The sequence below is a fragment of the Lycium barbarum genome, chromosome 6 (genome assembly GCF_019175385.1).
Source record: "Lycium barbarum isolate Lr01 chromosome 6, ASM1917538v2, whole genome shotgun sequence".
Classification (NCBI taxonomy): Eukaryota; Viridiplantae; Streptophyta; class Magnoliopsida; order Solanales; family Solanaceae; genus Lycium; species Lycium barbarum.
Window position 1 is genome coordinate 117,386,397 of NC_083342.1, and position 21,482 is coordinate 117,407,878.

Here is a 21,482-nt window from a genome sequence, read left to right on the forward strand (position 1 = left end):
GGTGTATGTTATTTGCGAATGACATAGTTTTAATTGACGAGACTCATAGCGGAGTTAACGCTAAACTAGAGGGTTGGAGACAAACTCTGGAGTTTAAAGAGTTCAAGTTGAGTAGGACCAAAACAGAATACTTGGAGTGCAAGTTCAATGACGTGCCACATAAGGCTGACATGGAAGTGAGGTTTAGTACCCAACCCATCCAAAAGAAAAAGAAGTTTCTAGTATCTTGGGTCTATTATACAAGGAAATGGGGATATTGACGATGATGTCACACATCATATTGGTGCAGGGTAGATGAAATGGAGGCTTGTTTCAGGAGTGCTGTGTGATAAGAAGGTGTCAGCAAAACTTAAAGGCAAGTTTTACAAAGTGGTGGTGAGACCGACTTTGTTGTATGGGGCGGAGTGTTGGCCAGTCAAGAACTCTCACATTCAAAAGATGAAAGTTGCGGAAATAAGAATGCTGCGATGGATGTGTGGGCAGACTAGGAGGGATAGGATTATGAATGAAGATATTCGGGATAAGGTGAGTGTGGCATCGGTGGAGGATAAGATACAGGAAGCGAGACTGAGATAATTTGGGTATGTGAATAATAGAGAAACAGGTGTCCCGGTGCAGAGGTGTGAGAGGTTGGCTATGGACGGTTTCAGAAGAGGAAGAGGTAGGCCGAAAAAGTATTGGGGGAGAGGTGATTATCGAGGACATGACGCAATTCCAGCTTATCGAGGACATGACCTTAGATAGAAGGCTATGGAAAACTCAAATTAGATAGAAGGCTAGCAGATAGTCCCGCTTATCTCTCGTACTAGTAGTCGCCGTTTTGCTCTATAGTTTATTGTCCTTTGATTGCTACTACTATCTGTTGCTTCTTGTACTTCGATTATATTATTCATATGTGGTAGCTACTGCTCTTTTCTTTCAGACTGCTTATCATGGCTTTTTTTCCGCTTTCGCTGCTTTCATTTTGATACTGCTTTGAACAACTTGTCCTTATCTGACCTTTTTTCGTTATGTTTTCTCTTGAGCCAAGGGTCTTCCGGAAACAACCTCCCTATCTTCTAATGTAAGGGTAAGGTCCTTTCCAGACCCCACATTGTGAAATTTAACTGGGTAAGTTGTTGTTATTTTTTTTTTTGATCACCTATTCACCTTCGTGCAGCGCTGATAGTTTTTACGATGACGCTTGATTTTATAGGCGTTATAAATGATATGAAAAGAGAAAATCGTTAACTACAAGACACGATCACCTATTCACCTTCATGCAGCGTTAATAGTTTTTTACGACGACGCTTGATTTTCCAGCCGTTTATAAATAATAATAATGAGTATGATTTTTTGTTGACCAAAATTTTATTGTAATACCATTTTCATTTCAATTTCAAGGGAAAAAGAAAAGAACAAAAAGGCAAAAAGAAAGAAAGAAAGAAAAAAAAAAACCATCACTGCCAACACTAATCTTCTTTACAATCGACAAGTGAGGATGGTTCAGTGGTTAAGCACCTCCACCTACGATCGATAAGTTCTGGGTTCGAGTCACACTGAAGGGGAAGTGTGAAAACACTACAAATCCTCCTAAATGCGTGAGAAAAAAAAAAAAATCTTCTTTACAATCTACCCTTGGAGGCAAAATTATCTCCTCTTAACCCCATCACAAAAATCTCCAGGATAATCTCCTCCCGTTTCTAGTTTCTATAATTGCTTGCAGTATATACAGTTCTTGCATTTTGGGCATACCAAATTACCAACAACAAACCAAACCCAAAATTTGGCCTACTTTCCTTTTTTGTGTTCCTAAATGTTTTTCCTACTTATAAATACATAAAATCTGATTCTCTCCAACCCCTTCTCAAGTTATTTTCTTTTTCCTCTTTATATCTCTCCAATCCAAACCTCATAAGACATATCATATCATCATAGTGTATAAATTCTTGTATTTGGGATAGTATTTGAGCTTATACTGAAGTTTTATTGAATGTTGAATGCAAATTCTCTTATTGGGTAGTACATTTAATTAATATCTAGTGTGCAAGTAAAAGGGTTTTGCGGTAATACCCACAAAGCCCAATCAGTCAGGTTTGTGATAAAGTTTTTGACTTTGCCCATTAACTTGCATTAAAGATTGGAGATTTAGTGTAATCTGGGTTTGATCCTTTTGGTTATAACTGAATCTTGAATTATGCTGTGGTGTAAATATATGTGTTGCTTGGTTTATGCTAGGGCATTTTGGGATTAAAACAGGGACATTCTTAGCAAGGCCTTTGCTAGTTTTGGGATTTCATTTTGAGATTAAAGGGTCTTAGAATTCTTGGGTTTTTTTGGGTTTTGCTTGTGTTGCTCTGTGTGGGTATCTAGTGATTGGTGGTAAAGCTATCACCTTTTGGTTTTCCTAGGGTTTTGTTGTGTGTTTTGAGGTGAAAGGCTTTATGTGAAAAGCATTTGTTCCTCAATCACTTGTCAGTATCTTATTGATTCTTTGTTTCTCTGCAAGTGTTTAGAAATCACCCTTGTCTGCTTTTATCGAACCCCGGTTGTGAAATAATCTGTGTGAGTCACAAATTTAGATATGAGCAGGAGGGTTAGGAGGAAATTGACAAGGAGGGGACAGGAGAAGGTGGATTGCCCTGAGGTTGATGAGTGTTTGGCTTTAGATGAGAGAGGGATAGTTGATTGGACTAGGTTGCCGGATGATACAGTAATCCAGCTATTTTCGTGTCTGAATTATCGTGATCGAGCAAGCTTGTCTTCAACCTGCCGGACTTGGAGAAAGTTAGGTGAATCACCATGCTTATGGCAGGTTTTGGATATTCGTCCTCACAAGTGTGATTCTTCGACTGCTGTTTCTCTTGCCCCTAGGTGTAGGAATCTTCAAAAACTTCGATTTCGTGGTGCTGAATCTGCGGATGCAATCATACAGCTCCAGGCTAAGAGTTTGTGTGAGATCAGTGGCGATTACTGCCGCAAGATCACAGATGCTACATTGTCTGTAATTGCTGCTCGACACGAGTCACTTGAAAGTTTGCAACTTGGCCCTGATTTTTGTGAAAGGATAAGCAGTGATGCAATAAAAGCAATAGCCATTTGCTGTCCCCAACTCCGGAGACTTAGACTTTCTGGAATTCGGGAAGTTGATGGAGATGCCATCAATGCATTGGCTAAGCATTGTCGGGATTTGGTGGACATTGGTCTCATCGATTGTCTCAACGTTGATGAGGTGGCTTTGGGAAATGTTTTCTCTCTTCGCTTCCTGTCGGTTGCTGGCACAACTAATATGAAATGGAGTTTGGCTTTACAGAATTGGAGTAAACTACCTAACCTGACAGGCTTAGATGTTTCCAGAACAGATATAATTCCTAATGCCGTTTTAAGATTGTTTTCATCCTCACCATGCTTAAAGATCTTGTGTGCCTTGTATTGCCCAGGCCTCGAGAAAGACGCCAGCTTTGTTTCCAATAACAACCATAAAGGTAAACTACTTCTTTCTTTTTTCACTGACATGTTTAAAGAAGTAGCATCACTATTTGTCGATACTACAAATAAAGAGAGGAATGTATTTGTGGAGTGGAGAAATTTAAAGACCAAGGATAGAAAAATGGATCATGTTATGAATTGGCTGGAGTGGATCCTTTCCCATTCACTTCTGCGAATTGCTGAAAGCAATCCACAAGGTTTGGACAATTTTTGGCTTAGCCAGGGTGCCTATCTGTTACTTAGTTTAATGCGGAGCACTCAAGAGGAAGTTCAAGAAAGGGCAGCCACTGGCCTGGCAACTTTTGTTGTCATTGACGATGAAAATGCTAGTATTCACGGTGGTAGGGCTGAAGCAGTTATGCGAGATGGAGGCATAGGTCTCCTGCTAAACCTTGCAAGATGTTGGCGGGAAGGGCTTCAGACAGAAGCTGCAAAGGTGAAACTTCTTTCTGATGCTTTGTCCAGCTGTTTAGTTTGATTTTGTATAACTTCTTATGGTAGGTGTTCATGAATTGTCGTTGCTAGATCATATTCGTGCTAGTCTATTCATTTCAATTCTGTCTCTGAAGAGCATCCATTAGCTTGCCTTCATCCCTGTCACAATTTGATGAATGGTTCAAAAATGTGCTAAAGTTATTTTGCTCTCATGGCAAAATTGATATGTATGCATCTCAATTCGACGTGTAGGCTATTGCAAATTTATCTGTGAATGCCAATGTTGCAAAAGCTGTAGCAGAAGAAGGTGGGATAAGCATCCTAGCAAATTTGGCAACGTCTGAGAATAGGTTGGTTGCAGAAGAGGCCGCTGGAGGACTGTGGAATCTCTCAGTTGGGGAAGAGCATAAGGTTGTCAGATTCATAGTCGCTTTTCTTGTTTGTTCAGCAATTTGCTTCCTGCTAAACAGAGTTTAACTACAGGCTGCCATTGCTGAAGCTGGTGGTGTAAAAGCTCTGGTTGATCTTATCTTCAAGTGGTCCATCACTGGCGGTGAGGGAGTTCTGGTACGTGCTTTAGCAATGCATATGCATTCGCATTCATACTTGCACATAAAATGAAAGTTATCAGCTCATGTTGCTGTAAGTAACTTGCTTGTTTTTGCCACCTCTTAGGAACGTGCTGCTGGTGCATTAGCAAATTTGGCGGCAGATGACAAATGTAGCATAGAAGTAGCAACAGTAGGTGGTGTACATGCTTTAGTAAAGCTTGCTCAGAACTGCAAGGCTGAAGGAGTTCAAGAGCAGGTTCAATTCTTTCAGATTTTGTAGTCAGCAATTTTGTCAGACTGTTCAGGATAACAAGCAGACAGTTTCTAGGTTTTTTTTCCCCAACATATCACTTTATATTTCGGGTCTGAGAATCCAATTGAAATTGTTGAATGCAAGAGTAAGTCTGAACAAGCTTTTATGCACATCAAACACCCTGTGCTTTACCAAAGGGCATCCTTTCAAGTTGATGGGTCACTACCAAATCAGTGTGTATTATGAGACCTAAACATCATTTTCTTTGTCGACATGTTTGCGATAGGTCTTGTATATGCATGTACTGAACTACTGAAGGGTACACATGAGCACAATGGATATGAATTCTCTCGTACTTCTAGTTAATTCTTTTTGCAAAGTTCTCTGTAATATTGTTCTGTCCTCTTGCCCCTTTTATTCTTAATGTGCGAGTCATTACATGCAACATCTGCTAGTTAAGACTTGTATGATCTGTCGCCAGAAAAGGGTTGCTTAAATTGTGGTGTCTAGTGTTGTACTGTTTTGGCTTTCAGTTTATGGAACACTTGGTGAAGGGTATGTTCGTATATCTGATGCTGTCAGTTTTGTGACGATATCCTTTTTGTTTCTCCAGGCCGCCCGTGCACTCGCAAATCTCGCTGCTCATGGAGACAGCAACAGTAACAATGCAGCAGTTGGACAAGAGGCAGGAGCTCTTGAAGCACTTGTGCAACTTACTCGTTCTCCTCATGATGGAGTCAGGTACTTTATCTTCCATAATTTAACTTGTGTATTGTTTTAGGTGAAGTGAAATATTTTAATATTTTCTCGCCGCTTGCACGTAGCTATTTTTTATTAAATCTATGCTTGCATGTAGCTATCGATTCAGCAAAAGTCTTTCGAGGGTAGAGACTCTAGACTACTTGAGATATAGAAACAAGCAACACATTGATTCTCTGTCTCCTGGCAATTTCTATCAAGCTCTAACGACAATAGTATTTTGATTACTTAGAGAAATTAGCTGAAGTGAAATTAAATAAAAAGATATGCCATCTACATGATAAAATTGGAAAATAAATCTTATCTTTTTAGTAAGATTCTTTCTCTCACGTAATTTCGCCTGCCCGTATCATTTCCCTACCAGAGGAAATGGCATTCGAACCCATGATACAGTCTTCTTGTATGTCAATTTAGCTAACCAATGCCTTAAGCCACTCAACCATACCTCCAAGTTGTTGATTGGAATGGAATTGGATGTGCCGGGTTTGGTTTCTTGCCTGAAGGGAGAGCTATCTGATCCGATCAACTATGTAAACCATAGCGTGCTACCGCGTGGAGAGAAACATTTCTAAATAAAGAATGTGGTAGACAATTCATAAACATTGTGTGGGAAGTGAAGAATGAACTTACCCTAAATAGGGGACCTCGAAGTTTATGGAGTATGGACAAAGGAACATACCATTCAAAGGAGATCGCTCGGGTGCCAAAATGCAAGTTACCAAATTGCTGTGATCTATGAGTGGCCAAGGGAAATACTAAAATTGGTGATGGATAAAACAATTGAGGGAGGAAATCCGATTGTGGATGAGGAAAGCTCACTAAGCTAAGATTGAATCCTGATAGATATTAACTTGTTAAGTGCGGAAGATTAAGTCGGCCATGGCCCATGGGTTGTTTCCATAGACCTCAACGCCACTAGATTTTCTAATGTAAAGGGCAACAACCACAAGCACACAAGGGACGTGATAGAGTTAATCAATGACATGCAGCTTGTTGATCCCCCTTTATTTGGGGACTCTTACACTTGGAATAGGGGGAATAGTCAAGTAATCTCCTCAAGACTTGATAGATTCCTTTTTCACAGAATGGGACGATGAATTTAGGAATATAAAGCATCTTTACCTCTTAGAATATCATCTGATTACTGCCCAATGCAATTACAACGGGGACTGGGAGTACAGGAAATCCTACTTCAAGTGTGATAACTGGTGGCTGAAAAGTGAAAGGTTTAAAGAGAAGGTAAAGGCGTGGTGGGACTCCTTTGAGGTACAAGGCCATCTGGATTTCATCCTTGCTAACAAACTGAAGCTGTTAGAAACCAAGTTGAAGGAGTGGAACTCATTTTTTTTTCCCTGAATAAGATAACATTTGTATTTCATCCAAAAGTATCAGCATATCAACTGCTGCTCCAGTTAATTTACAAGTAAACCACAAGCAGTGGCTGTGGGGGTAAAAGTCAAATTACAATTTACATATTGCCTAGAAAACCTACCAAATCTCCTATCTCCCCCACTATATCTTGTTTACACCAAAAATACAAGAGACTAAAGACATTTCGTTTTTACTATCTGAATAGAATTTTCTTTGTCATCAAATTGTCTTGAGTTTCTCTCCTTCCATATTGTCCACAAAATACAAGCTGGAATGGCTTGCCACCAGTCTTCTTGTGCATTTCTTCTTCCAATTGCTTTCCAATTGCATAAGAGTTCTAAAGTTGATCTTGTTAATACCCGATTCACCCCAAGTATACAAAAGAACATTTGCCACAGATGTGCAGTTGTCTCACAATGAAGGAAAAAATGCTCATTTGTTTCTGCATTTTCCCCACAAAATAGACATCTTGAGCATATCTGTAGACCTCTTCTTTGTAAGGCCTCTTGTGTAAGACAAGCCCTCTTCAAAACTAACCAAACAAAAGCAGAAACCTTATGTGGAATTTTGACTTTCCAGATAAATTTCCAGGGCCTAATCAGTGATGGGTTCACAACCTTGTTTTTCTCCCAGTATAGTGACTTGACAGTGAAGCTCCCTTTGCTGCATAGTTTCCAGACCGGGATGTCTGGAGTATTTGTGGTACCAGTGAAGGAATTAAACAACAAAAGCAGATCTGACACTCTCCCTATTTCCCAGTCATTCAATTACCTTCTAAACACCAGATTCCATTCCTGTTCTGTCCACATTTGAGATATTTTTTAATTCTGTTGGGGACTGATGATGTGTAAATTTTGGAACAAAGTTCTGAGATTACAATGACCAATCCATTGATCTTCCCAGAAAGAAGTTTTTATCCCATCCCCCACCTTTATGCTCAAATTCTCCCTACAATGATTCCACATTCTTCTAATAGTCTTCCAAACACTGCATCCGTGGGTAGCATTCACTTCATTTGTTGCCCATTGGTTCATCAACCCATATTTATGAGCTATATAATTCTTCCAAAGAGACCTATCTTCCTTGCAAAACCTCCACAACCGCTTCTGTAACAAACTCTGGTTGTGTCAACTGAGATTCTTAGTGCCTAATCCCCCATGTAGCTTATTAAGGGTCACAGTCTCCCATTCCACCAAGTTGTAACCCTTTTTTTCTTTGTTACCTTGCCACAAAAATTCCCTTCTAATTCTGTTCAGCTTCTTCTCTATACCCCTAGGGATAGGGAATACAGACATCATGTAAGTAGGCAAAGCATCTAAGACTGAATTTATCAATGTCAGTCTGCCCCCAAGTGAAAGATATTGACTTTTCCATCTTGATAATTTCTTTTCACATCTTTCAAGCACATCATTCCATATCTCCTGTGCCTTATGATTAGCACCCAATGGCATTCCCAAAAAATTTGTGGGCAATGACTCAGTTTGACACCCCAGATAACCTGCCAAAACTTGTAAATCATTCACCTGATTCACTGGATGTAAACAACTTTTTTTCCAGTTGACATGAAGCTCAGAAATGGCTTCAAAGATGGTCAAAATAGCCCTTAAATGTCTGATTTGGTCAACCTCTGCCTCACATACCAAGGAGTCATCACCATACAGTAAATGTGTTATTTCCATGTCTTCTCCCCTGTTGTTAGGAGTGGAGCTCATCTAATTATGGGAGTTTAGAAAAGAAAAAAGACAGAATTACTGAATTGAGTTGCTAACTTTGATAGGTTACAGGAACAAAGAACTCTATGTGATGATTAACTACCGGTAAAGGCAAGTCTGGAAATGGAATTTGAGGAGACTGCAAAGTATGAGGAAACAACCTGGAGACAAAGATCTAGGGTGTTATGGTTGAAGGGAAGTGATAAGAACACAATTTCTTTTTTCAAAGAATGACAAATGCACATAGAAGATTAAACCATATTGACAAACTCGAGATTGAAGAGATAGATCCAGAAGGAATAAAATGAGAAATCATTTCCTTTTGTTAAAAGCTATATGCTGAAAGTGAAACATGGAGGCTGGATTTCAAGCTCATGAATCCTCCTAGAATATTAGAAAAAGAGCAGAATTGGCTTCAAAGACCTTTTGTAGAACAAGAAGTGTTAGATAGCATAAAGGTGAGTGTTGTTGACATAGCAGCATGGGCTGATGGGTGCTCAATGGGATTCTTTGGACAGTTTGAACAGAGATGATGCAGACTATGGCAAATTTCTACTGCTTATGTGGCTTTAATTTCCATGAAAATACTTTTACTTGATCAAAAATAGAATAAAATGTAGCTTTAATTTCCAAAAAGAATGGAGCTAAAGATTTGCGGGACTATAGACCAATCAGTTTGACTTGGAGGTGCTTGTAAGATTATCTCCAAGGCACTAATTGAAAGGCTAAAAAGGGTGGATAAATTGGTGGATAAACAGCAAATGACCTTCATCATCGATGATGACAAATCATGGATGCAGCTCTAATAACAAATAAATGTGTGGATACTAGATTCAAAGAAAAATACCAGGGATTTTTCTCGATAACCATGGTGTCCGGGCCAGCTTACGCGCACCTCGATTAATTTCACGGAATACCTGCTACCTCCCACCAACATGTACCATGGAACTCTGTTCACCTAGGCCTAGAGAGATGAGAAGAAATCAGCCAGTATTTTGTTTCCACTGGAATTTGTATATGAGACCTCATGGTTCTCCCCTACTTCATTGACCCAGCCAATACCCTTGGGTTAAAAGAACAGGGATTTTATGCAAATTGGATATCGGAAAGGCTTTTGACCATGTTAACCAGGGATTCCTAATCAATATTCTAAATGACATAGGATTTGGGAGAAAGTCGCTAAACTGGATCTGAAACAGAGTAACTGACAAGATGGAAGTCTCAATATACTTGGGTTCAACAAAAAAGGTTATGGAAATCTGAAACAGGGTAATGGAGAAGATGGAAGTCTTAATATCTTTCTTTGGGGGTAGGATCATACTGGTAAACAATGCGCTAGCTGCCTACGTGTGTAATGTCCCTATTCCCTCTACCTGCTAAAGTTGAAAATCGACTTGATCTTTTGAGAAGAAATTTCATGTGGCAAGGCAATAGAAATCCATATGTTTCCATCTTGTAAATTGGAAATTCCTAATCACCAGCAAGAGAGTTGGAGGACTTGAAATCAGAAATTTTAAGATTACACAGTAAGAGCCTTATAATGAAATGGTTATGGAGATAATAACACTAAAGAGCATGCACTATGAAGGGATGTGATCAACTGCAAATATGGTCAGTTGGATATTACCGGTGCACCAAAACTGTAAGATCCTCATTTGGGGTGAGCATCTGGAAATCTATCATAAGATTCTGGGAGGTGTTTGTTCTTAACATTGGTTTAAAAATTGGAAATGGCAGGAAAATATTGAAATGACAGTTCGTTGAGAAATGAAACTCTAAAAGAATGTTTTCCAGACATGTTATGTTTGGCTTCATCCCCATATGCAACGATTGAGGAAGCATTGAACCAACATGGATTGAATTTACCTTTTAGGAGACTTTTGAATGGTTGTGAAATTGGGAGAGTTGCTAAATTCCTCAAGTTCTGAAGACTCCTTGGTATGGAATGGAAATACCAGGAAAGCATTTTCAGTGAAAGATGCATACCAGCTTCTCTCTCTTACTGAACAACGGGGTACAGGCTGTCCTTGGGAACACATATCGAAAGATGAAGCTCCTTTTAAGGCAGTGTGCTTCTCATGGCTGGTTGCAAAAAGGGCATGTTTGACCCAGTAGAACCTACAAAACAGGGGGTTAAACTGAGCTCTAGATGCTTCTTATGCTATGAGAAAGCAGAGAGCAACTATCACCTACTTTTACACTGTGAAGTTACTGCTCCGGTACGACAACTATTTTTAACCTCAGCTGGCCTTAAATGGGTTATGCCTAAGGACATATGTGATCTCCTATGGAGCTGGAATAATACAAGAGGGAGGATCAAAAGCAGTGGTGGAATTTTGTCCAAGCATGCATATGGTGGGCTGTAGGGAAAGAGAGTGCAAAATGTTTGATGACAAAAGCAGCGCTGTATTGAAAACTAAGATAAATTATACTCCCTCTAGATCAAAAAGAGTGTTCACTTACCCTTTTTTTTTTTTGGTTCAAAAAGAGTGTCCACTTACCAAATCAAGAAACAATTAACTTTATTCTTCCAAAATTGCCCGTATTAAGTGTTAAGTGATCAAATCCCAATACCTATTTGGTTAGGGTTAGTCTAGTCAAATTACTTATTTTTGCCTAGGAGTTGGTATTTTCTTAAGGGGTGTGCAAATGGCTAAGCGGACACTCTTTTTGATCCGGAGGGAGTACTTATCTTTTTCATTTTTGGTGTAAAGAAAACCATGTAGACAGACTGAAATGTTGGTAGAGTTCTTACATCTTTGTAAGATAGAACAAGTTTTTTGTTTTGTTTTGTGCAATTGTAAATATGGTTGCCCATGAATACAACAACAACAACAACAACAACCCAGTGAAATCCCACAACGTGGGGTCTGGGGAGGGTAGAATGTACGCAGACCTTACTCCTACCAAGGTAGGACGACTGTTTCCGAAAGACCCTCGGCTCAATAAAAAACATAAAAAGAGGTCAGATAAGGCTAAGAGATTTAAAGCGAAATGGAAATGAAGTAACACAAGCGACACAGATGACATAGAATAATCAAAGCACAGGAAATAACAGATAATAGCATAAATCAGAGCACAAGAAATTATACTACGATAATGCGACTACTAATAAGACAGGATAATGAGACTATCTACTAGCCTTCTACCCTAATGTGGGTCCTCCAAACCCTCCTATCTAAGGTCATGTCCTCGGTAAGCTGTAACTGCGCCATGTCGTGTCTAATTACCTCTCCCCAATACTTCTTTGGCCTGCCCCTACCTCGTCTGAAACCATCCATGGCCAACCTCTCACGCCTCCGCACTGGGGCATCTGTGTCTCTCCTCTTTACATGCCCAAACCATCTCAATCTCGCTTCTCGCATCTTGTCTTCCACCGAGGCCACTCCCACCTTGTCCCGAATATCCTCATTCCTAATCCTGTCACTCCTGGTGTGGCCACACATCCATCTCAACATTCTCATCTCAGCAACTTTCATCTTTTGAACGTGAGAAATCTTAACTGGCCAACACTCCGCCCCATACAACATAGTCGGTCTAACCACCACTTTGTAGAACTTGCCCTTAAGTTGTGGTGGCACCTTCTTGTCACATAGCACTCCGGAAGCAAGCCTCCATTTCATCCACCCTGCCCCAATACGATGTGTGACATCATCGTCAATCTCCCCGCTGCCTTGCATAATAGACCCAAGATACTTGAAACTACTTTTCTTCTGGATGGCTTGGGTACCAAGCCTCACTTCCAAGCCAGCCTCCTGAGGTGCTTCACTAAACTTACACTGTAAGTACTCTGTCTTGGTCCTACTCAGCTTAAACCCTTTAGACTCCAGAGTTTGTCTCCAATCCTCCAGCTTAGCGTTAACTCAGCTACGAGTCTCGTCGATCAGGACTATGTCATCCGCGAAGAGCATACACCATGGCACCTCACCTTGAATTTGCCGCGTCAATCCATCCATCACCAAGGCAAATAAAAACGGACTAAGAGCTGATCCTTGATGCAACCCCATCACAACTGGAAAGTGCTCTGAGTCTCCTCCTACTGTCCTTACCCTGGTTTCGGCTCCCTCATACATGTCCTTGATCACCCTAATGTACGCCACAGGTACACCTTTAGCCTCCAAGCATCTCCATAGGATCTCTCTTGGAACTTTGTCGTAAGCCTTTTCTAGGTCGATGAATACCATGTGTAAGTCCCTCTTCCTCTCCCTATACTGCTCCACCAGTCTCCTCACAAGATGGATGGCTTTTGTAGTTGAGCGTCCCGGCATGAATCCGAACTGATTCTCTGAAATAGACACGCCTTTCCTCACCCTCATCTCCACCACCCTTTCCCACACTTTCATAGTATGGCTTAGCAGCTTGATACCTCTATAGTTGTTGCAACTCTGGATATCTCCTTTGTTCTTGTATAGAGGGACCATTACACTCAACCTCCATTCTTCAGGCATCATTGCCGTCTTAAAGATGACATTAAACAACCTAGTCAGCCACTCCAAACCTGCCGGGCCCGCACTCTTCCAAAATTCCCAGGAATCTCGTCAGGTCCGGTCGCTCTTCCCCTGCGCATCCTACGAACAACACCCTTAACCTCCTCAACCTTAATACTCCTGCAATACCCAAAATCGTGACGCCTTCCTGTATGTTCTAAATCTCCCAACACAATGTCTCTGTCCCCTTCTTCATTTAAGAGTTTGGAGAAGTATGACTGCCATCTCCGTCTAATGAGAGTCTCCTCTACCAATACTTTGCCATGCTCGTCCTTGATGCACTTCACTTGGACCACATCACGTGCCTTTCTCTCCCTCGCCTTGGCTAGCCTGAACAATTTCTGATCCCCTCCTTTCTCTTCTAGTTCAGCATAAAGGCGTTCAAAAGCTGTCGTTTTTGCCGTCGAAACCGCCAACTTCGCCTCCTTCCTCGCCATCTTATAAAGTTCCCTATGAATACAGTTTCAAAAATAAAAATAAAAAATGGTCGCCCATGAATACAGTTGTTACCTATCCTAAAAAAATGATTCAGACACCTTATAACAGAGATCATCGGAGGAGCAGATATCCCCAGTTGAATAGGAGTAACAGTAAAGGAAATGAATGCATATCTTTCTTATTCGAATTTTCATTGAGGTCAGAAGTGGAAAGGAGCCTCTTCTTGATTGGTCGGTGGTGTTACTTACCACTGAGAAGAACTAAAATTAAACCATGATTGGATAAGATTTCTGGATATTTGGTGCAGTTATGTTCACAAAGCATTTTTTCGGATCGTCAGAGAGAAATGTGGAGTTCTTGTGAAATTAAATGAAGAAATCAGAAGTGGATCTCACTTGTGTAGGCTCGTGAAGATGTGACTGTGAGGTGCATACTGAAGCCATTACCAGCATTGATCGTGCTTGAGGTAGGGAATACAACCTATAGAGGATTCTAATATGAGCTAACCAGAACTCTTTCATCAGCATGTCGTCATCTTCGACCAAGTACAAACAATTGATACAATTAACATTGAGATGGAGAATCTCCCGACTGTCTTTCCTATGAAAGATAACACATCTAGGGGGGCACGTGCAACAGAACAGACTAAGCAGTCTAATTTTGTTTTCGAATTACAAAGTCAGTTGAGGACATGCAAGATCTCTTGAAAACATTGGGCATGCCCTTACACTGGGCTGCAACAACTATTATGCTAAAATGGAGCACACCACTGGTCGGGAGAAAAAGGACAGAATAAAGAGCGGGGATTTGGGCTTAATAATAGGAGTGAGACAATTTGTAATGAACCCTTGGCTGAGATACAAATGATTGACCAGATCATCCTGAGATGACCTAAAAGTTGAAGGGCACCATTTATTGACCGCTTGAATTGGAAACTAGAGCTGGTATACATGGAACCTTTTTTTGTTTTTAGTATCTTCAAAGTCAGATTTGATGCATAAACAAAGTGAAACAGAATGCATGACCTTAAACACCTGCCACCTTAGGTCTATATTTCATCTCTCTTTGCTTTTCTTTTGATAAGTATATATTATATCTCATTTTTTTGCTTTCCTTTTTGTGATTTAGGCAAGAAGCTGCTGGAGCATTATGGAATCTGTCATTTGATGACAGAAATCGTGAATTAATTGCGGCAGCTAGTGGTGTTGAGGCTTTGGTATGGTGTTAATCTAACATTGGCCTTGCTATTTTCAGTTTACTGAAACTAGGAAATACTTCTTAGTTACATATGTGAGGTCTAATTATGTGGTTGCCATCTGTTTTTTTTTTTTTTTTTGGTTTGCTTCGGAGAGCGGTCAAATGATGGTTTTTCTTTCTAGGTTCATACATTTCTACTGAATATTAGAATTCCGAATCTGTTCTTTTTAAGGTTGAAGGTTGATGTATCCTTTCATCTTGTTTGATTGCCAGGTTGCTCTTGCACATTCATGCTCAAATGCTTCTCCTGGCCTACAGGAGAGGGCTGCTGGTGCTTTATGGGGATTGTCTGTATCAGAAGCAAACAGGTCTGTAAAACTCTTTGCTTTTGTGGTGTGGTACTAGATTAGCATATCTATTGGACACTACGTGAACCTACTTCTTGAAGCCATAATTAAGTAAATAAAAGTGTGCTTTCTCTAACAGCTTAATTTCTTAGATGAGATAGTCACACACACACTTCAACATGGTATCAAAGCAGGCAGAAGTCATGCGTTCGAGTCTTACTGCCACCTATTATCAAAAAAGAACTTTCACGTGCTTGGCCTGTGAAAATGATTTAGGCCTGCACGTGAGGGGTTGTGTTGAAGATATAATTGCGTAAATAAAAATATGCTCTCTAACAGCTTAAGCTTGCTTTTAGATGAGATGGTCACACACTTAGACACTAATACTGCTCTTAGTAATGGTTCTGTTGCATTGCGTTTGTATGTTTGGTACTTCTATTAATCTCCGCGAAGATCTTTCTATAGACGAATCTCCTATTGCATCTATGAATCATATTAGGCTGAATGGCTACCATATAAGTAATGACAAGAAACCTTTTTGCCGTTGTAAGTGAACTAAAGCTGTGTCCTTCAACCATCAAATTATCCACCTGAAGACCCAACAACAATTTTTCTAGGTGCTACACTTTCTCCTGTCTTGATCCTTTATTATTAGTACTGTTGCTTTTCAGTGTTCCTGCCTCTCATGAATTATAGAGGGTTTTCCCCTTAGTTAATTTAATTATCCTGCACTACTTGAAATAAACTTATTATTTGTTTATTTATTTTGTAAAACCATCCCTGACATTTTCAACTGTTAACATCCAGTCCAATTTTCTCCCCTCATAAAATTAGAGGATCTCCTTCTCTGGAAGTGCACCACCTCTTTCCACCTTCATCTCTGAGTTCGAATTATTTTGTAATTATGCCCATCCTTCTATCTTAAACTCTATCCTTGCACCACCTCTTCATGTCCTACAATTACTTTTGTCCATCGTAACTTACTAAGGTCATCACAATAATCCTTGTCAAACACTGCTAGATTACATTACACACCATTAACTCTGGGTAGGTAACACAAAGAGGCACATATACAGCATGATGCCAACAGAAATTGGACGGAGATGAGCATAACTTAAACCACTAGGCCCTGAGCTTTGCAACATACTAATTGAATATGAAATTCATTTCATGCTTCTGCACATTGCTTCATGTTATTGTTTTAGCCATGTTGCAACTGCAAAAGTTTCTTTCTCTTTATTTGATTTGAAAATAATTCAATTCATAATTTATTGAATCCTGCAATAGTATCGCCATTGGACGAGAAGGAGGTGTGGCACCACTTATAGCACTTGCACGATCTGATGCTGAGGTAAATCTTTGTGCAATGTAACTTCTATATGATGTATAGAAATGCTTTTCCGTTCCTGCCTGGTTGTTGCTTTGTTCCTTGCTGTCTACAACTTGTGAAGGCTTAATTTGTTTGATTTGTTAATTTTAGTTTCTACTATTGAACTATGTCACCTTCCTCAAATTGTAACTGAATGGGTCCTTGTATATCTTTTAAATTCATGCTTAACATAGCTAATATTAATTTTGTTTCAGAAACAGATTGTAAATATTAAATACAAATTTGGCAGCTAGAAATCTTTTCCAGGGAGATCCAACCTGTGGTTCTCCATTACCTAGCAATTATGTTACTACTAATTGTGGCACCTCAATATGGTCTGCTAAAAACATGGGAACACATCTACTAAATCTTCTTTTGGATATTAACATTTGTGACTTTATGTTACTCAAAGGGAAACTAAATCACTTTTTCTGTATTTTATGTTGTACCATTAATCCATTTTCGTCCGGAAAATTTTAGATGGAGTTAGCTAGCTCTTTAAACTTAAAAAGGAGAATCAACCGACCTGTCCCATGATGGCTAGGCTTTAGCATAAAATGTATGTTCTTCAGAGTTGCGTAGTTTAGAAAGTAAATTTTTCATCAGGAATCTTTCTGAATTCTAGGGTTGTTTAGGCTTAAACCCATCAATGGGATGTTGGCTAGTGGAGCTGTCACTAATTCCACCTTAAAAGTGCTAAAGCAGCAAGTTACAAAATCTGCATGTGGGTAGTAGTTCCAACAGTGCCTTTCACATAGCCTCTGAATATATTGTCTTGTTAATCTGCCATCTTTAGGTGTAGCGTACATTTGACATTTTTTTATGTACCTGCAAGCGGTGCAATTTTAATGATGCCCTTAACTTCAGTGTTACCAAAAGCGAAAAGCGCAAAAAAGCTCTAACGTCAGCGAGGGCTTTAAGCGCAAAGCGCAAATAAAGCGTGGGCTTTAATGAAAAAAAGCGCAATGGTGCAAAAGGACAAATATATATATGTTTAGTCCAAGACTAATAATAATAAGCATGAATTACAAATATATGGACAAAGAAATTGTAAAAACATTACGATAAAGGGAGATATCATTCATCTAGTGTCACCTCTTCAAGAGAGGCTCATTGGCAAGAAAAGCTATGTCTCAAAGCCTTGATGACAACACTGAAGCGCACATAAAGCGCGGCAAAGCGCTCAACATGTTTTGAGCCTCGCTTAAGGGCTTAAGCGCGCTTTAAGCGCACCTTTGACAACACTGCTTAACTTTGGATTTTGTTAGCTCCTTAAACTTAGCTTAGCTACATATGTACTGGAGCTTGCACTACTAATGCTTTTGTACCTGTTCTGCATCTTCTGGATGCCTTCTAATGATATATCTCTTCTTCTAAAAAAGACATAAAATTATACGTGAAGCCATAGTTCTGTATTTCTGTTGATTGACATGTAATGACAAATGCATGGTACTCTGAATCATACAAGTTTTTCTGCCTTCTGGAGTATGAGTATAATTACATTTGAGACATAAGTATGAGTGTAATTATGCTTGTTCGTTCCTAAATTTTCCCTCTGTCCAGGATGTTCATGAGACTGCAGCTGGGGCTCTCTGGAATCTTGCTTTCAACCCTGGTAATGCTTTTCGTATAGTGGAGGAAGGGGGGGTTCCTGCCCTTGTTCATCTCTGTTCGTCATCTGTCTCAAAAATGGCACGCTTTATGGCTGCATTGGCGTTAGCTTATATGTTTGATGGAAGGTACTTTGACGTTGCCTTCACCCGCGAATGTTATACTAAACAGCACCATATACTAAATACTGTATGTTATTTAGTATAGGTTTATTCAAATATTTTCTCTTAACTTTTCCACATGAGCCATCTTAAGATGATATTTATTTTTCCAGAAGCCATTTATTTATGGCATTCTTCTCCGTATATTAGTAATCCAATCGAACTGGAGCGAGGTGTCTTCATCTTTTCTTATGCTTAACAAGCATGTAGCTTCCATTCTTTCTCAAGTGGCTGAGTTGTTTAAGATGGAGGAATAGGGCAATTGTTATTTGAACATTTTTACTTGGGAAGCAAGTTTCTTTTTTTTTTTTTTTTTTTTTTTTTTTGTGTGGGTGGGGTGGGGAGTTACTTTTGAATGTAATTATTTTATCTGTTGTGGCTGCTGGTAGACATTTGTAGAGAAACGGACTCCCTCAGCAGCACAAGTTTCCTTATCTCACGACTCTCAAAAACTTCTATGTAGATATTGGTTCGAGAGAACTACTTGATGAGATTCGTTTGGATGTAACTGTTTTGCTTGAATGGGGAGTTCAAGGGAATTTAGTTAACTTTGACTGGTTCTCACCTTGGGTAGGTTTGATGACTTGTGGAGATACAGAAACTTGCTTTTCTTGTAATCTCATGGGACAATCTCGTATGCTTTTTTTGGGACAAGTTTTGATGTTCATTCCAATGTTGTGTGACTAAACAATTGTGTACCTACTCCATGGGAGAGGCTAAACCAAAAACTCTTGTAATTGGATTTCGTGAGGAATTCAGCTAAAATCTTTAAACTACAACTGCTTCGCTATGGGTACTTGCAAAGCGAAAAGAAAGTTAAACAATGTGGTTCTGAGATTTTCTCACTTGTCAAAGGAAAAAAAAGTGCTTGAGGCATTCTGGAATTGTTGCATTCTTTCCTTTGTGTGTCTCTTTTTGAGTAAAGTTAAAATATGATTTTCTTTTTAACAGAATGGATGAAGTTGCTCTTGTGGGAACTTCAGATAGCAACTCCAAGAGTGTAAACTTAGATGGAGCTCGAAGAATGGCTTTAAAGAACATTGAAGCTTTCATCCTTGCATTTTCTGATCCACAAGCATTTTCTGCTGCTGCTGCATCATCTGTCCCCGCAGCATTGACTCAAGTTACCGAATCAGCTCGTATTCATGAAGCGGGTCATCTAAGGTGCAGGTATGCATGTTGTTCCCCTCCCTTCCTTTTGCCGACCTTTTTAATCTAACGTCTACTGATAAGAATGTCTTACAAACATAAACTCACTTGTCGAATCTTCGTCTTTCATCCCCTTGTTAATTTTCTTATATATCCTTCTGACTTTTTATTAATGATTTTTCTTAAATTGCCTCTTCAGTGGAGCTGAGATTGGAAGATTCGTGACAATGTTACGTAATTCTTCTTCTATTCTCAAAGCATGTGCTGCATTTGCCCTTCTTCAGGTTGGTGAATGGTACCGACATGCTTTTGATATCAGTTTTTTTTTCACTTTGAACTGGCAACTTAACTAATCTTGTGTTTACATTATAGTTCACAATCCCTGGTGGTCGGCATGCACAACATCACGTCCGCCTATTACAGAACAGTGGAGCATCAAGGATTTTGCGTGCTGCTGCTGCAGCAGCCACCGCCCCTATCGAAGCCAAAATATTTGCGCGAATCGTACTTCGAAACTTGGAGCACCATCAAGTAGAATCCTTAACTTAAGGCCTGGTGAAGACTAGTAGTAATCCTAGGCTTGTGCATTGCGACCACTGCCATTGGCGCCTTGCTCAGCAATAGTGGTAGGTATACTCCTCTCAGTGCCATTGGCACTAAACTTAGCGTTCCGAAACTAATGGTGCTGGCTCTTGGGAAGGAGCAAAGGCTTCTTATTTTTCTACCCAAACGTCTGCCTGCTTTTGAGTTACTTCTATAGTTTATCTCTTGGGTACATAGGCTGTGTGATTTGTCCTCCTTTTTATAGTTGTTTTCGTCATTATTTGTCTCTTTGAGCTTAGGGTTGATAGATCTATTGGCAGGGCGTTATTAGTTTCGAAGTCCAGTTGCTGCTTCTCAGTTTCTGTATTTTAATTTATGCTGGCAGTTTGTTTAATACCTGTACATTATAGACTTGCAGAGACATTAGCCTGCCGACAGTTTCTGTACAAATGGTTTAAAGAATTTCTATGATATAGTAGTGTTTTAAGGTGGTTTGGATGATGAAATTGATGGTGTTTTTCAAGCATTTTACGTTTTATCCCCTTTTTTTTTTCTGAGTACATTTCAAAAAAGTCGCTTCAACATTTACAATTGAAATAGGGTTGGAAAAAAGGACTTCTCATTCACCTAGGTTTTGAAACAGATTGTTTCTTGAGACACCAGTTGCTGAAACGAAAAAGTCTGATCGGGTGATGTTGGTTTCATTTTAGAAAGCTGAAAGGTCTAGATGAGGGTTATGAGTCCTTAGTTTCATTAGGAGGGGTGACACAAATTTTGACTTTTATCTAACCCCTTCATGGCCCCTTCGCGAGATTTACACCCACAAATTGAGAAATGGTCCAAATGTCATATGAGAGTGATCACTGACAGGTTCACCAAATATGGTCATTTCATTTCGCTGTAGAAAACATACTAAAATGCCGAGGAAGAAGAAGTGTTCTTGAAGACAGTGCTGTACCATTACCACGAATAAACATCCTCCATCTTCACAAGTTGTCTTTTGGCTAACTTGTTCAAAAGCTACAGGAACGATACTTGATGTCAACAATGCCTATCACTACTAGACTGATAGTTGAAGTGAGAGACATCAATAGATATCGTCAAAGCTACCATAGTGCCATGACTCTTGTACCAATGTGAGCGGTCTACATCGCGGTACAACACTAACTACCATTCTTCCCTCAAGTGATCCTCTGATAACATTGTAGAGAAATATAGCAGAAGAAAAATAAATCGGAGAAACCTTCTGCTAGCCCAAGATCGTTATTAAGATTGGAAGATTCAACTAAAACAGAGGAAGCTTTGGAAAGGAGAAAGAAAATTTTAGATAGGAGAACTTGGTTATGGAAGAAAGACTTTCTTGAATTATTTGAATTATTTGGTTACAAATGATCAAGTCCACTTCTATTTATACTTGTCTAAGAATGGTTCTAGACATTCTTCTAGATACATCTATAAGAGAAATTTAGCAAACCTTATCTTCTTGCAATACTCTAGACTATCTAGAAATCTCTTCAAGATATTTATCCAAGATACTATACTAGGCTATTCTAGAATCATTACTAAATATCTAGGATTTTTTGTAGTTCCAAAAAATCTACTTTATAATTTCACACTCCCCCTCAAAGTGA

General features: G+C 39.5%; 1 protein-coding gene across 1 annotated transcript; it reads left to right on the forward strand.

The window, feature by feature from the left end:
• Window positions 1-1,559: 1,559 nt before the first annotated feature.
• On the forward strand, window positions 1,560-20,357 carry LOC132645782 (protein ARABIDILLO 1-like). The gene is made up of 12 exons (XM_060362981.1): window positions 1,560-3,904; window positions 4,156-4,314; window positions 4,387-4,470; window positions 4,579-4,710; window positions 5,321-5,448; window positions 14,603-14,690; window positions 14,945-15,039; window positions 16,306-16,369; window positions 17,951-18,126; window positions 19,111-19,329; window positions 19,508-19,592; window positions 19,681-20,357. Exons 1-12 carry the CDS (start codon window positions 2,564-2,566, stop codon window positions 19,855-19,857), a joined length of 2,748 nt encoding a protein of 915 aa, XP_060218964.1. The 5' UTR covers window positions 1,560-2,563; the 3' UTR covers window positions 19,858-20,357.
• Window positions 20,358-21,482: the final 1,125 nt, after the last annotated feature.

Bases quoted from the DNA above. Each gene is read 5' to 3' on its own strand.
- LOC132645782 (XM_060362981.1), top strand. From the start codon at position 2,564: ATGAGCAGGAGGGTTAGGAGGAAATTGACAAGGAGGGGACAGGAGAAG. The intron at 4,471-4,578 runs GTACGTGCTTTA...GCCACCTCTTAG, and splicing joins CTGGCGGTGAGGGAGTTCTG to GAACGTGCTGCTGGTGCATT. The intron at 19,330-19,507 runs GTATGCATGTTG...TTGCCTCTTCAG, and splicing joins GCGGGTCATCTAAGGTGCAG to TGGAGCTGAGATTGGAAGAT.